Here is a 14,849-nt window from a genome sequence, read left to right as displayed (position 1 = left end):
GACATGTGGATGTCCTGTATTGGCCCTGATGGTCTCATGCAGGGGGTCCAGAAGGGTGTCAAGCCTGGGCTGGGACGGCTCTGACTCTGGCTGCCTTCTCAGGACTGTGTGGAGTTGCCTGAGTTTAACGTGTTCATTTCTCACAGATCACTGGGCAGCTTACTAAGCTGAGACATGATGGGTTTGAGTGGCCAAGTTTTCTTCTGGTTGCCTGCCGTGGAATGTGTTTTCCCATAGAAACAACATTTTAAGTTGTGATCAGGTTCCCAGCCCAGCCCACAATAGCCTATTCAGCTGATAATGCAGCTGAGAGACTGCTATTTGACTGGTCTGGAGACCAAACCACCACCTATTAACATTGTTTCTATTGGACAGGCCATTCCAAGTTCTAAATACTAATATAGAAATGAAATTTTGGAGCTCTACCTGTTTGTCAATTGGGGGCTGACAGCATTCGGAACTCAAGTATCAAATCACCCTGCACTCTAGGTTCCTGAAAGACCTCATTCTTTCTTTCTCCTAAGTCTGACCCCATTGGCTGATTTTCCTGTCTCTTCCTGGGGCTGCCAGTACATTCAGAAGATATTATCTCCCTGGACAGAGCTCTTGGTTTGAGAATTTCTGGGAAGTGGCAAGAATCATGGTTTTAGTCCCCAGTTCCTTCTGTGGGTGGTAAAGGAATTCCACAAGCTCCACCCCCGGCTCCGCCTCTGGCCGGCCTCTCTCTGTGCAGGCTCAGAATCCCCTCACCACTTGTTTTGTGTTTTCAATCATTTCTATGATTTCGTTCACCCTTTGGAAAAGTACAGTGTGGCTTCAACTTGAATAAATGGAATGAATATCCCAGTCAAAGAAAAGCTCTTGATAGACCCTGAGCTCACTGGTGAAGTCCAGGGGTTTCAGAGTGCTGGGAAGCAGTTCTTTACACAGACAACATGTTCTCATCGTGTCATTGGCCATATCCTCTCAGATGCTCCAGAAGCAAACATTTGAGATAAGCTGGATTTTCTGTTTGGAAGCAATGCTTCCTCATCCTTAGATGGTCAAATAGTTGAAACTTCATGAAGAAATTCACCTCTTCCCATGTATGGGAGCAACTTTTACCCAACCAACCAGACATGTGACGCCAGTAGGCCAGATACAGATGCCCTCCCTTGGAGAAGTGATCCAGTACACACTAGGACAGCAAGTTATTCAAATCATTGCCTTCAGAACTTTGAGGAGTCCATTCTGGTGGTGTAATTTTCTAAGCAGACAAGCGGACTTAGTGTTCTTAGTGCTGCTTAATCCAGAGTTCCAGAAGCATGAAGTAAAGAGTGCTGACTTGCTGCACACATGATGTACTTTAAACATCTGTGCCTCTGGTCTTCATGGTTCAATTGTCTAGTTTCCTGTAGAGTGCATCCCATGGCTTTTTGAGCTTCAAATTCTTTTTTTAAAAAATATATACACTCCACCTATAAAAGATTCCAATAGGATTTAAATTGGCTGTCAGTCTAAAAATGATGTCCCAGATCCGAGGAACTGCCTTTTCAGCTTTCTATTTCCTAATTTTCTTAGGCTGTGCATGTGTGTGTGTGTGTGTGTGTGTGTGTGTTTGTGTCTTTGTGTGTGTGTATGTGAGAGAGAGAATGTTGGGGAGGAGGGTGCATGTGTACATGCCCTTGAAGGGGGACATTTTTGGACCATAAGTTCTTGGGCTATTGCTTTTGATCAACACAAAATCTCCATGAAAAGTTGAGGGTACACAGTGAATGAAACTGTTGATGCAACACCTTTGTGCTGCTTGTGCTGTGAGTTACTCCACTCAGCAGTGGGAAAAGCCTTCATCCAAGCAGCACATCCAAAGAGACCTATCAAGGTCACTCTGTGAATTTTGTCATGATTGTCTGTAGGAATTGGCCGCATGAGGCTGGCTCCATCTATGGCCTTGATCAGTTGCAGCAATCTGCCATAATAAAATGCATGCCAACTTGTGAGCTGAAAACCTTCGCTTAGTTGCTTGTGGTATTTTTTTTCTTCTTTTGCCAAAGAAATAAATAGAATCAAATGTTTACATATGTGTGTTATTTGTCTACATTGATTTTGTATTTTCTCAAAGGAAAATATTGATTTCTGAGTTATAAACATGGATAACTTCACTGATCAGAATAAGTTAATGACAGGCATGTCAGTGAAATAATCAAGGCACAAAACCACCATACATTTCTGTTTAACTGCCTATGTAGCCTTTCAAAGACGTGTTAAATAGTCTTCCTTTAAATAGATAAATTTATAAGAAATAATTCTATCGCACAGATTTTAATGTCGGTGGCATATTCCATCTGGCTTACTTTTGGCACTGAGGAGATGATATTAATCTTTGTTAATTGTACTTCGTACTCACTATTGCCTTTAGTCAATATTATCTTGTGTGCTTCTAAATAGACTCCAGGATAGTCTAGGCATAATAGACATTGTTTCTGTGCCTGAAGAACAATTTATTACTCTGGGAGTAAAGGGGGTGGTGGGTTGGGCTTCAGGGATGAGATCTAGACATATAATTGTTTTAAATATATAACTACAGTATAGCCTATGTAGGTTTTTGAAGATATGTCTGGAATTGTGTTTGTAGTGTGAAAGATGGATGGATTCATCAGGGAACACTAAGGGAGATGGAACTACATATTGAAATGGAAAGATGGAAGAGCTGATATAAAAATGGAGGAAGTGTCTGGTTTTAGTGTGTGTCAGAGATAGCAGTGCGTGCATGAGTGAGGGCTGAGACGGTGAAGAAGAGGAGCTGAGTAGGAGGGTGGAAGTTGAAGGTATAGGTAAAGATAAGAGTCGACAGGTAGATTAGGCCTACCTGGTAGATATCTGAACCTAATAATGAGATGTTTAACATTATAGAGAGTGAAGGTCCATCTTTGCGCTGTAGGGGAATAGAAATAAGCACGGTGAATATGAAAAGATACTTACCCATATTGTCCGAATGGAGTAGAGAGAAACTAGGAAGCCAGGAAAAAAGAACATGATATTAGTCCAACAATGAAATCACCAGGATTTGGACAAGGGATTTGCTAATGGAGTTGGAGAATTTAAGGGGAATTTCATCAGTGGGATGAAATAAAACTAGTGACTCCCCTTAGCAACCGGGAAACATCAAGTCATAGCTCAGATAGTCCTCTTCTGAGCTTACCATGCATGCTGTGGCTAAAGGCCTTTGTTCTGGCCTCCCTGAGTTCCCCAGGCAGACCTTGATGTTAGTGCTTTGTCTGTTGTGTAGATAATCTTTGTGTATGTGCCTGTGTTCCTAGACTGTAAGATCCTCAAGAGCAAAGACTGTGTGTCTTAGTCACTTTTTAAATATAGCTGTTTTATTTATAATTGCATTGGGACAGGATTATTATTATTTTACCTTAAAATAAACTTTTCACTTTAGAACGGTTTTAGAGTCACAGAAAAATTGAGAGAGTTGCCATATACTCTGGACACTTTACTCTGTTGTTAGCATCTCATACTAGCATGGTATATTTTTTGTAATTAATGAACCAATTTTTTTCTTTTTTTTTTTTTGAGACGGAGTCTCGCTCTGTCACCCAGGCTGAAGTGCAGTGGCACAATCTCGGCTCACTGCAAGCTCCGCCTCCCAGGTTCACACCATTCTCCTGCCTCAGCCTCCCGAGTAGCTGGGACTACAGGCGCCCGCCACCACACCCAGCTAATTTTTTTTTTTTTTGTATTTTTAGTAGAGACGGGGTTTCACTGTGTTAGGCAGGATGGTCTCGATCTCCTGACCTTGTGATCCGCCTGCCTCAGCCTCCCAAAGTACTGGGATTACAGGCGTGAGCCATCGTGCCCAACCAATGAACCAATATTGATACGTAGTTAGTGATTAAAGTCTATTCCTTATTCAAATGTTCTGAGTTTTTACTTAATGTCCTTTTTATGTTCAGAATCCCATCTAGGATACCACACTGCATTTAGTAGTCATGTTTTCTTAGACATGACTTAGCTGTCACAGTTCTCAGACTTTCCTTGTTTTAATGACCTTGACAGTTTTTAGAAGGGCTGGTCAGATATTTTGTAGAATGGCCCTTAGTGGAATTATTTGATGTTTTTGTCATGATTACATTGAAATTATGGGTTTTTGGGAAAAAGACCACAGAGGTAAAGTTCCATTTTTATCACATAATATTAAGGGTTTATAGTATCAACATGATTTTCCATTGTTGCTGTAACCCTTCATTGCCTGGCTGAGATAGGATTTGTCAGGATTTTCCACTTCCTCCCCCTCCCTTTATACTGTACTCTTTGGAAGACAGTCAGTATGTGTAGCTCACATGTAAGGAGTGGGGAGTTATGCTTCATCTTTTTGAAGGCAGAGCATCTACAAAATTATTTGAAAGTCGGAAGCACAAGAGATTTGTCTTTTCTCTCCCATTTATTTCTTCAATCATTTATTTATCAGTATGGACTTATGGATATTTATTTTTTACTTGGTGTTGTAATCCAATGCTGCTTTTGTTATTTTGTTGCTCCAAAAGGGTTCTAGCTTTGGCCATTTAGACTTCCTTCATTTGGCTTCTGTGTCCCTTGCCATGCTCCCCTCAGTGTGGATGTTTGTTTAGCACTTCCTTATACTTTCTGTCACTACAAGATGCTACAGATTCAGCTTGTCTATTTCCTGCCCAGCCCTAGAATCATCTCCCAGGAGCCCTGATTCCTTTTATTGAATAATAGTATTAGCAACCAAGATCTAGGCATTAGGTGTGCTCATCTTGGTCAGTTTTATTTCTTATCTAACACAGTGCCTAGCACATAATAGGCTCTCATTAAATATTGCTGAACAGCCAGCAGTAATGGAATGTTGAGTAACTGATGGTACAAATGACTCAATAAAATATTATGTATCTATCAAAAATGATCATTAGATTTATACAATAACATAAGTGAAAAAGTAACAAAAAATGAAGATTGTAATAACACTCATGCAAAACAAGCAGAGACTCGTGCAAAAAATGCTAACATGGGGAGCTAGATTTGAATTTTGGCTCCCCAGTTTATTAACATATGAATTTAGATGGATTAATCTCTATGGCCCAGCTTCCTCACATTAATTATAATGCAATAGTAATGATAAAAATAATAACTTATTTCATAGAAGTATTGTGGGGAGGTAAATGAGTGCTGTGACTGAAATAGGATAAGCACTCAATAGATATGATTAATATAGTGATTATTGTGAGGCTGATGGAACTATGGTGTTTTGTCTTTGTTTCCCAAACCCTCAATGATGTGTAACATTACATACATCGTGATCTCTTCATCTCTCTTCCCAGTCTTCTGTAAGGAATATCTGGAGCTGGATCATTCCAGCCATGATAGTCTCACTCTCCCTTCCTAAGAATTCCCATAGTGCTTCCTATTTGAAATGATTGCTCAGCAATGTTTTTATGTTGTCTGGGGTTCATCGCTACCCTTTGTACATACATGCTCCTCCAGTCCCCCGACCATGGCTCTCAGGAAAGGGGCAGCTTGAGTCCCTCTCATGAGCCCTTCAGCGCACAACCAAATGTATCTCAATAGGTTAATTTAATTTTTAAAACATGTTGATTTGGCATTCATATAGGTCGAAGCATGTAGAGTATCCAGACTTCAATAAATGTTAGTTCTTCTCCTGTTTTTTTTTTTTAACTTTTATTTTAGGTTCAGGGGTACATGTGCAGGTTTGTTATACAGGTAAACTCGTGTCATGATTGTTTGAGGTACAAATTATTTCAGTTTGTTTCTTAATCATATTTTATTTCCATAGTCACAAAAAAACAAGAAAATTTAAAAAACCTTTGGGTTGGTAAAAAAAAAAAAAATTGTTGAACAGCTTTGTGCTTGTGGGCAAGGTGAATAGTCCTGATGTACCTGGTTGTGGACCTGGCAGTGAACTTACTGGCTACACAGGAAGAGGAGCTATTGATCTTGGATAAATTGAGTTTGAGATGGTAACAAAACATTTAATTCTAAATGCCCTGAAAACAGGAACCGAAGAGAGAAGAAAAGAGACAGAGTGGAAGAAAGGCAGATAGGGAAGGGGAGATGAGGAAGGGAGGGAGAGAAGGAGGGAGAGAGAAACAGATGGACCATGGCTTGGGAGGAAAAGGTAATAGAGTCACCAATCTACTGGTGATGGAGAAGGCAAGAAGGGGATAAAGCTCTTGAAAACCAGAATAAATCTATTATTCATTCTGTTCCTTTTCAGATTACTTTCATCTAAAAAATAAAAAAAAAATCCCAAACTGCACAAAGTAAGTTAGAATGGTTGGCTGGCTTGCATCCTCAAAGGAGGAAGCCAGAATTGCCGTGTCCCAAGCAGTGTCGACCCAGACAATCCAGAAAAGAGTCTTTGGGTCTACAGCAGTGGTCTCCAACCTTTTCGGTATCAGGGACTGGTTTCGTGGAACATAACTTTTCCACGGACCAAGGGTGCTGGGGGATGGGGGGATGGTTTCAGGATGATTCAAGCTCATTACATTTATTGTGCACTTTATTTCTATTATTACATTGTAATATATTATGAGATAATTATACAACTCACCGTAATGTAGAATCAGTGGGAGCCCTGAGCTTGTTTTCCTGCGACTAGAGGATCCCATCTGGTGGTGATAGGAGACAGTGACAGATCATCAGGCATTAGATTCTCATAAGGAGTGGGCAACCTAGATCCCTCCCACACGCAGTTCACAATCAGGTTTGTGCTTCTATGAGAATCTAATGCTGTCCCTGATCTGACAGGAGGTGGAGTTCAGGTGGTAATGAGAGTGATGGGAGCAGCTGTAAATACAGAGGAAGCTTCACTTGCTTGCCTGCCACTTACCCCCTGCTGTGTGGCCCAGTTCCTAACAGGACATGGACCGTTACTGGTCTGTGGCCCAGGGGTTGGGGACCCCAGTCTAGAGAGTCAAGCTGAAGCTTAGGGAGGTCACGGAAGCTGTTCTCATTACCAGGGTTTGAAGTTTTGTTACCCAGGTTGCATTGTGACTGGCAGATGGACTGTAACAGTCACATGAGGTATTCACATCACTACTGGGAGACTTGACCTCTGACTTCAGTGAAGAGGGCCAGAATAAAGGCACTAAAATAAAGAGGGGGAATATTTGAAAGGTTCGTTAGAATAGTATGGGCCCCTTCATCAGACAGTACTCATGATGTTTTTTCTTTTTTTATCTTGATAAGAAAATTGTCAAAGAGCAAATAAAATCATGATGTGTAGTTCACAATACAGGCAGCTCATTTATGTATTGTAATTGTTTCATGATCTATCACATTCTTTATAGTGGAAGTTATTTTAACCTTGGAACAGTAGGATGTTAAGATATTAACATGGGACACATTACATGGGAAGTTGGGTGTCCTTTGTTGTGTGAGGGCATGTACCTTTTGATCCCCTCCAGATTTATACTTAAGGGGCTAAATCATAGTTTTTTTCCTTAAAGGTTAAAAAAAAAAGCAGTTAATGGAGCAGGGTCAGCCTCATTAGCCCTTACCTAGTACTTGTTCTCCTTACCCAAGAGTTTAATCACTAACAAATATGTTGAGAAACTAACATATATGAAATAAGAGCCTCCTGACCTTGTTTTTATTACCTTAACCTTTTCTGAAAAGGAGTTTGCACTTTGCATAGGAAACAGAAAGGCTATCTTGCTGTAAGAGGCCAAATTGCAGAAGTGGGCTTTAGCTAAGGAATGTGGACACACTGCAGACATCTTGCAGAGAGGCCAAGTCTTGCAATGATGTGGTCAGACGTGGTAGAGGCCAGCTGTTTGCTCCGTTGAGAGAGGCTTTTGCCAGTCCACAGGCTCTCTGAGGGCTGTGTTTAACTGAATCCAAGTATCAAACCTGCTGAGACTCACTCATCCCCCAGGGTGTTTGGAGTTGGGTTCTTACAGAGCACAATATTGAAAGTAACTGGTAAGAGAAGTTACAGATAAAGACTTAGCTATTTTTAAAAAATGGAACATACAGTGGTGAAGTGGAATATAAATGTATTTTCCCTCTTTCCCCTATAAACTATTGGAATACAGGTAAAAACAGTTTATGCTGGCTGGGCACGGTGACTCACACCTTTAATCCCAGCACTTTGGGAGGCAGAGGCGGGCGGATCACGAGGTCAGGAGTTCGAGACCAGCCTGGCCAATATGGTGAAACCCCGTCTCTACTAAAAATACAAAAATTAGCTGGGTGTAGTGGTGTGTGCCTGTAGTCCCAGCTACTTGGGAGGCCGAGGCAGAAAAATCTATCGAACCCGGGAGGCGGAGGTTGAGGTGAGCCGAGATCGCACTGTTGCACTCCAGCCTGGGCGACAGAGCGAGACTCCATCTCAAAAAAAACAAAAAAGCAAAAAAAAAAAACCCCTAAAACAGTTTATGCTGTGCTTTATCCTTGGTCTATTGATGGACATTCTGTGATTTGTGTTACTTATGTCACCATGAATGCTACTGGATGAAATATCATCTTGTCCTCTAAGTACACTTTTGACTTAACATAAGGTTAGGAGAGCGTACTCTAGAATCAGGAGGCTTCTTGAGTTCAAATCTCCATTAGACACGTCTAAGCTATGTGACCTTGGCCAGGTTGTTTAACCTTCTTAAGCCATAGTTTTTTTTTTAGTGTTAAACATTATAACAATAAAAATTACCTCAAAGAGTTGCTATTAGGATGAAATAAAATAATATATCTTTAGCACTTAGCAAAAAGTTATTTCCCCTTTGAATTTTAATTTTTAAAAATTTGTTGAATGTTATTGCTACTTGCACAGAGCTTTAAATCCGACTTTGTGTGTGTGTGTTGGAGTGATGGGGGTTGATGGGGATGGCTCATGAAGTGAAAAGAGAAAGAGGTATGGATGCTATGCTTTCATTGACCTGAAAGAGTAACTTTATTAAAGATTTACCTTCCTTGTACAAGCATTTTGTATTGAAACCTTATAACTAAATCTTTTATTATGGAAATAATCCAGCATGTCTCATTTAGAGTTTACATATTTTGGTTCTTTCCAGCTTCAATAAGACATTCATTTATTTCCAGAATTAGAGTTTTTTTTTTTCTGTGTATAAGTAAAACAAATGTCCTGCATCTTGTTTGAACGAGTTCTATTAGTTTGCAGTTTCTCAAGACCAAAAGCAGCAGAGGAGAAATCTTACATGTTTCAAATACTTTGCGTTGAGCCATACCACATAGCATTTAGAATGATTTAAGAATGAATGGCAACACAATTAAAACAATCATTGTCATTTGAAGGTATTGGTTGAAACAGCTGAAATTAAATAACATGTTACTTGTTAATGATAAAGTTTTAAAACTCATAGAAGGTCAGAGGATGCAAATAAAATAAGTCCAACCCAAAATTATAAAGAACCTTAAGAAATACAGTGAAATGAAAATGTGATGCACTAATGAAAGGGAATGGTGAATGAATAAAACAAGAAGTATCCTGTTTCAAAGATAAGACGTTCATACTTCGAAAGTCGAGTTATTGCTTTAAGTGAAAGACGATGGAAATAGAAGAGTGTATATTTTAAAATGAACAGTTGTGGATGAATATTAGATAAGAAAGCAAGAGAACTCTCTCTCTGCTTCCCCAGGTTCTCATCTCTTAAGGTAACTAGGTTGAAACATTTCTGTTTTTTGTTCTTCTCATGTAACACCATCTACCATGTTTGTACCTCTGTATCTAGATTTAAACAGTACCCACTGGTTTCTTGCTTTGAAAGATGGGGACTTAGCTCACTAAAGTATCTGTACCCTCTTTCTCTCTTCTTCTTCACAACTTTAAAATATAGTTTTAGTATAACTTTTATTTATTGGTTATTTTAAAACACAGTGTAATATATATAAGACTCTGTTTCTAGGATCAGCTGCTTTATTGACTGCCACACCTTTCCTCCCAAATTGTTTCCCGAGTTGTCATCTGTCCCATTACTTTTACTCTTGTGAAGGTTTACAACATTTACATTTTCTTTTGTAACTATAGTAAATTGTAAAATCTTCCATGTTTTGGCTGTAGATTGATTCTAAACATTAAAAAAAGAATGTTTATATTACCATGCTTTTTCAAATTCCTTGGAAAATCTTTAGAATATTTTGCTTTGTAGGACTGAAATAGTTATTCTGGATCCTTTGTTTCTGAGCTTCTTCATCTTGTGTATGTGTTATGACATACACATTTTTGTCAGACACTATGTCTGTGACATATTATGTCAGACAATGTATGATTGTAGTAAAAAAAAAAAATAAATAAAACCTTGTTATGTCAACCACAGGGCACCCTGCAAAGGCTCAGGAGTGCTCTGACACTATTCCAGGATTTGGTAGGGATTGGACTATCTCCAGCGGAGCTGTTCTAATGGGCTGTTGCTGGAGAAGGTTTGAGGTGGTTGACTTTGGCCTGGATTGTCATTTCAAATTGAGAGAACTTTTATAATAAAAGTTTGGAAGGTTTGTGTGTTCCCCTCTACCCCAGGTGTCTACCCTGACTTCCTCTCTCATTTTCCTTTCCGAGAATTTGAATTTCCCCAGGAACTTCTGGACACTCTAAAGTTTCAGGCATTACTTTGTCATGGAGGGACAAAGGGTTGAGAGCCTTTGACTTAAAATTCTCCATAACATCTTTCTTCCTTTATTCCTTGTGTTTCCACTGGCTGAGTAACCTGGGTCAGAAGATGATTCCATCAGGATGATAATGCTGCATTGCATTTTCATCATCTTTTTCATATATGAAGCTTTCATGTCCATTATTTGACATATATACACACAAGGGAGACATTTCATTATGCCATTGTACACAGAAATATACTGAGCTCACACAGGCTCTAACATTATGCACATATTTCACCTCTATCCAATCATTGCCTCTCTATTCTTAGAGAAGGCCTGGGCTGCTGGGTATGGAGTTAGGGCCCTTTCCTTGGCTCCTCCAGCTTTCTTCCTAATTCCCTTTCTGACCTCAGCATCTGTCAGTGTGAAGCATGTGTGGTGCCCTGCAGGGTGTTCCAGATTTTCTGGAGCAACAAAAGGGGTAAAGGACATAGCAAAGACCTTATGTTGGTTCCCAAACCTGCATGATGTTGAAGTAGTGAGTTCAGAGGAAATGTGGGAGGACTCTGTACTGTTTCACGTGGTCTACATATACAAAGAGAATGTGGGAGTGCACCCTAACTGAAAATACATTTTAGCTATACAGTTGTTTTTTGAAGGTTTATGCTTTTGGGTTTACAGTGTTTATACCAGTAAGCTTTGGAATTGCTCCTAGTTTGTGAAATTGATTGCAAAACATTTGACCTTCCTTATTAGCCCCTGATCACTAGCAGCTAGCATCAATGCTTAGGCCCTCAGGTTACGGCAAAGTAAAACTAATGGTTGCTTCTAGGTCTGTGTGTATTATAGTCTCTGTCCTAGTTTCCAGTGTAGAAGTCATTGGATCCTTACTTAGTTGCTCCCTGAAATTGTTAAATGTGGATCATCTGGATTCTGAATGGAGTTTCTACTCCAAGACATGTGATGAACTGTCTGTAAACAAGAAACCCAGAGTGACACTGATTTTATTTTCTTGTAACTGCTGTTATCAAGTGTGTTTCCAAACTTTTTTTTTTTGGAGACAGAGTCTCACTCTGTCGCCCAGGCTGGAGTGCAGTGGTGCGATGTCAGCTCACTGCAGCCTCTGCCTCCCAGATTCAAGCGATTCTCGTGCCTCAGCCCCCCAAGTAGCTGGGACTACAGGTGCGTGCCACCATGCCAAGCTAATTTTTGTATTTTTGGTAGAGATGGGGTTTCACCATGTTGGCCAGGCTGGTCTTGAATTCATTACCTCAAGTGACCTGCCCGCCTCGGCTTCCCAAAGTGCTGGGATTACAGGCGTGAGCCACCGCGCCTGGCCTGTTTCCAAACTTTTGCTAAAGAAATATTTACATGTTTTGACCTTTATTTTTTCTGACTCATGTCAGAGTTTGCGTTCCTGTAATTTTAGTGAAAGGAAGAATATGTAAAATTATAGAGGTGAGATGGGCCATTGGAAAAAAAATTTATATATATGGCTTCAAAGTGTAGAAATGTGAAGTCTTACGTGCATTAGATTTTATTACAAACTTTCTTAACCATATTGGTAAGAAATTTATTGTTTAAGTTTATTGTCTAATTTAAGACTTGTATGGCTTCATGAATTGTGACAGAATGTGCTACATTTTGTATCTCTGGTTTTTATTTCCCTGATGGGCCATATGCATAGGTGATATTAAGGGATGTCCCTGTTGATATCACTATGTTAGTGTCCCAAGCTACCAACCCAGCATTGAGTCTCATGAGTTTGCTTTATCTGTCTGCCAGGATTCATCTTGCTTTTATAACTCAGGAATTTTTTTTCCTTTTATTTGGCCATCTCTTCCTCTTCTTCTTCTTTTTTTTGAAGTATGGAATTCTTCTGTTTTTGTTTTAGACCCAATGTCTGTGGATCACGTTATAATGCTTACTGTTGCCCTGGATGGAAAACCTTACCTGGCGGAAATCAGTGTATTGTCCGTAAGTAAATAGAAAACTTGTCATTCTGCATGTCCTTCTTTTGTTGTGTTGGTTGCATGGGGAGCCTTAGAATGTGGCCCTTTGTAACTGTACTATTAATCTGTTGATAGTACAGCCTTCCAGCTTTAAGACTTTTCTACCTTTCCAGTTTGAGAAATACATCAACTTGGTCAAACCCTGTCAAAGTTTAGTCACGGGGATACTTTGCTCGAGGTTGTGTCATTTACATATGTTGTGCCTGGCTACACAGACTATCTAATTACTTTGATGGGAGTTTGAATGAAAGGGTATTATTGCTGCTTTTCTTATTGTAATTTCTAACTTTGTTGGCCACCCACAGGCCTTACCAAACCCTGTACATTGAATTTGGGTGATTGAGGGGCCAAGAGCAGGCCTGACTCTTAGACAGAGGGGAAAGGAAGGCGATAGATCACCAGACGAAGATCAGTGGAAAGACTAAGAAAGATCTCAAATGATAACAGAGGTTCCTCTATTGATTTCTGCTGGCAAGGCAAACTTCCAGATTTCCCCAATATCCCACAAATGTTGAGTGACAAATCACATGCCAGACAAGGTGTTCTTTAATGGAGACACCAAAGTCAAATTTAGTCATGATGCCTGCCCTTCATGAGCTTTTATAGTTGTTGTACCTATGAAATAATGTCCAGTTTTCAGAAAACTCCAGTAGTATAATGGGGAAATTTAGAGCTGAAGGGACATTAAGAATCACTTAGTTCACCTTCTCACTTGGCTGACAGTGGTCAGTGGAGTATTCAATAGACTATATTGGCCAATATTTGCTTCATGACCTGAAAAAGTTTAACTGTTTCTCAATTTTTGATTTTGACCAGAAAGCATCTCCTTTATTTGGCACATTATGGTCTAAGACCAAAATTGGATCACTAAAAGAGAAATATAATGGTATTTGGATTTTTCTCAATGAACTTTATAATAGAACCCTTTCCTAGCCTTCTGTGGAGTTCTCTGAGAAATGATGTCTCCAGATATTTAAATAAATGTTTATTGGATCTTTGACAGTTTGTTTCTTAGTCGTTTCCAGTTTCCATCCTAAACTCTGGATGTTTGAATGCACTTTCTATCAAATGTACTCTTTTAGCCTTGCATATCACGTTTGCACTTGCAAGGTTGTGCAGGAGCTTGAGGAAAAGATCATGCCTGTCATGACAAAAAGTAGTGACCAAGTGCTAGTCTGCTGATAAATATAAATCATATGCCATTTAAACTTACTGTTGTGACCACTAGCAGAGCATTTGGTACCAGCATGATATTAGTCTCTGGGTGGTATGCAAATGTTAGTATTTCTCTAAAGGTTGAATGGCTTCCTGACTGTAGAATCAGTACTCTAGCAGTAGATTCCAGCATTCTTCTCTCAGACTGTTGATGGAATTCAGAACAGGATAAAAATTAAACATTAAACATTTACAATAGGCTGGACGCAGTGGTTTACGCCTGTAATCCCAGCACTTTGAGAGGCCGAGGCAGGCGGATCACAAGGTCAGGAGATTGAGACTGTCCTGGCTAACACAGTGAAACGCTGTCTCTACTAAAAATACAAAAAATTAGCTGGGCATGGTGGCACATGCCTGTAGTCCCAGCTACTCGGGAGGCTGAGGCAGGAGAATGGCATGAACCTGGGAGACGGAGCTTGCAGTGAGCAGAGATTGCGCCACTGCACTCCAGCCTGGGTGACAGAGCGAGACTCCATCTCGAAAAACAAAACAAAACAAAACAAATTTACAATAAAATTGGCTCCCAAGAGTAATAATGTAAGTTTATATCATTAAATCTTAGAGTTAATATAATAATATATTTCTTATGATCATATAAATATGTTTAGATGCAGGATTTAATTTGTTTGTTTGGTTTTCTCTTCATAGCCTGTCCTGGGCTTTTGATGGATTGAGTGCTGTGGACTAAGCAAAGAGAGGTTGAGAACCACCGTTATTGGATAAAGGAGTTGTGGATTTTAAAGCCAGAGTTTATTTAGTTCAATAGACTTGTTTTGAAAGTGAGTACACCTGAGGCTTAAGGTCATATAAGTCATGATAGCAAAGTTCGTGAGGGACCTGAGAACCCAGGTTTCCTCATTTGAGGATTGGTCCCCTATAACAAATCGTGTTCCAAATCCATGTGCTAACAGACCTCTGGTTTTATTCACAGCCATTTGCCGGCATTCCTGTGGGGATGGATTTTGTTCGAGGCCAAATATGTGCACTTGCCCATCTGGTCAGATAGCTCCTTCCTGTGGCTCCAGATCCAGTAAGTCTAACATGTCATTA

General features: G+C 39.8%; 1 protein-coding gene across 2 annotated transcripts in view; it reads left to right on the top strand.

Moving 5' to 3' along the window:
- Positions 1–14,849, top strand: part of FBN1 (fibrillin 1) — a 234,792-nt gene that overhangs the window by 19,176 nt on the left and 200,767 nt on the right. For both annotated transcript variants that reach the window (XM_034938728.3, XM_063596626.1), the window contains exons 2-3: positions 12,467–12,549; positions 14,731–14,829. In XM_034938728.3, coding sequence (XP_034794619.1) covers positions 12,467–12,549; positions 14,731–14,829 — 182 coding nt within the window. The remainder of the gene's footprint in view (positions 1–12,466; positions 12,550–14,730; positions 14,830–14,849) is intronic.

Source organism: Pan paniscus, chromosome 16, assembly GCF_029289425.2.
Source record: "Pan paniscus chromosome 16, NHGRI_mPanPan1-v2.0_pri, whole genome shotgun sequence".
Lineage (NCBI taxonomy): Eukaryota > Metazoa > Chordata > Mammalia > Primates > Hominidae > Pan > Pan paniscus.
The sequence above is the reverse complement of the archived record's forward strand: the minus strand, read 5'-3'. Positions and strand labels throughout refer to the sequence as shown.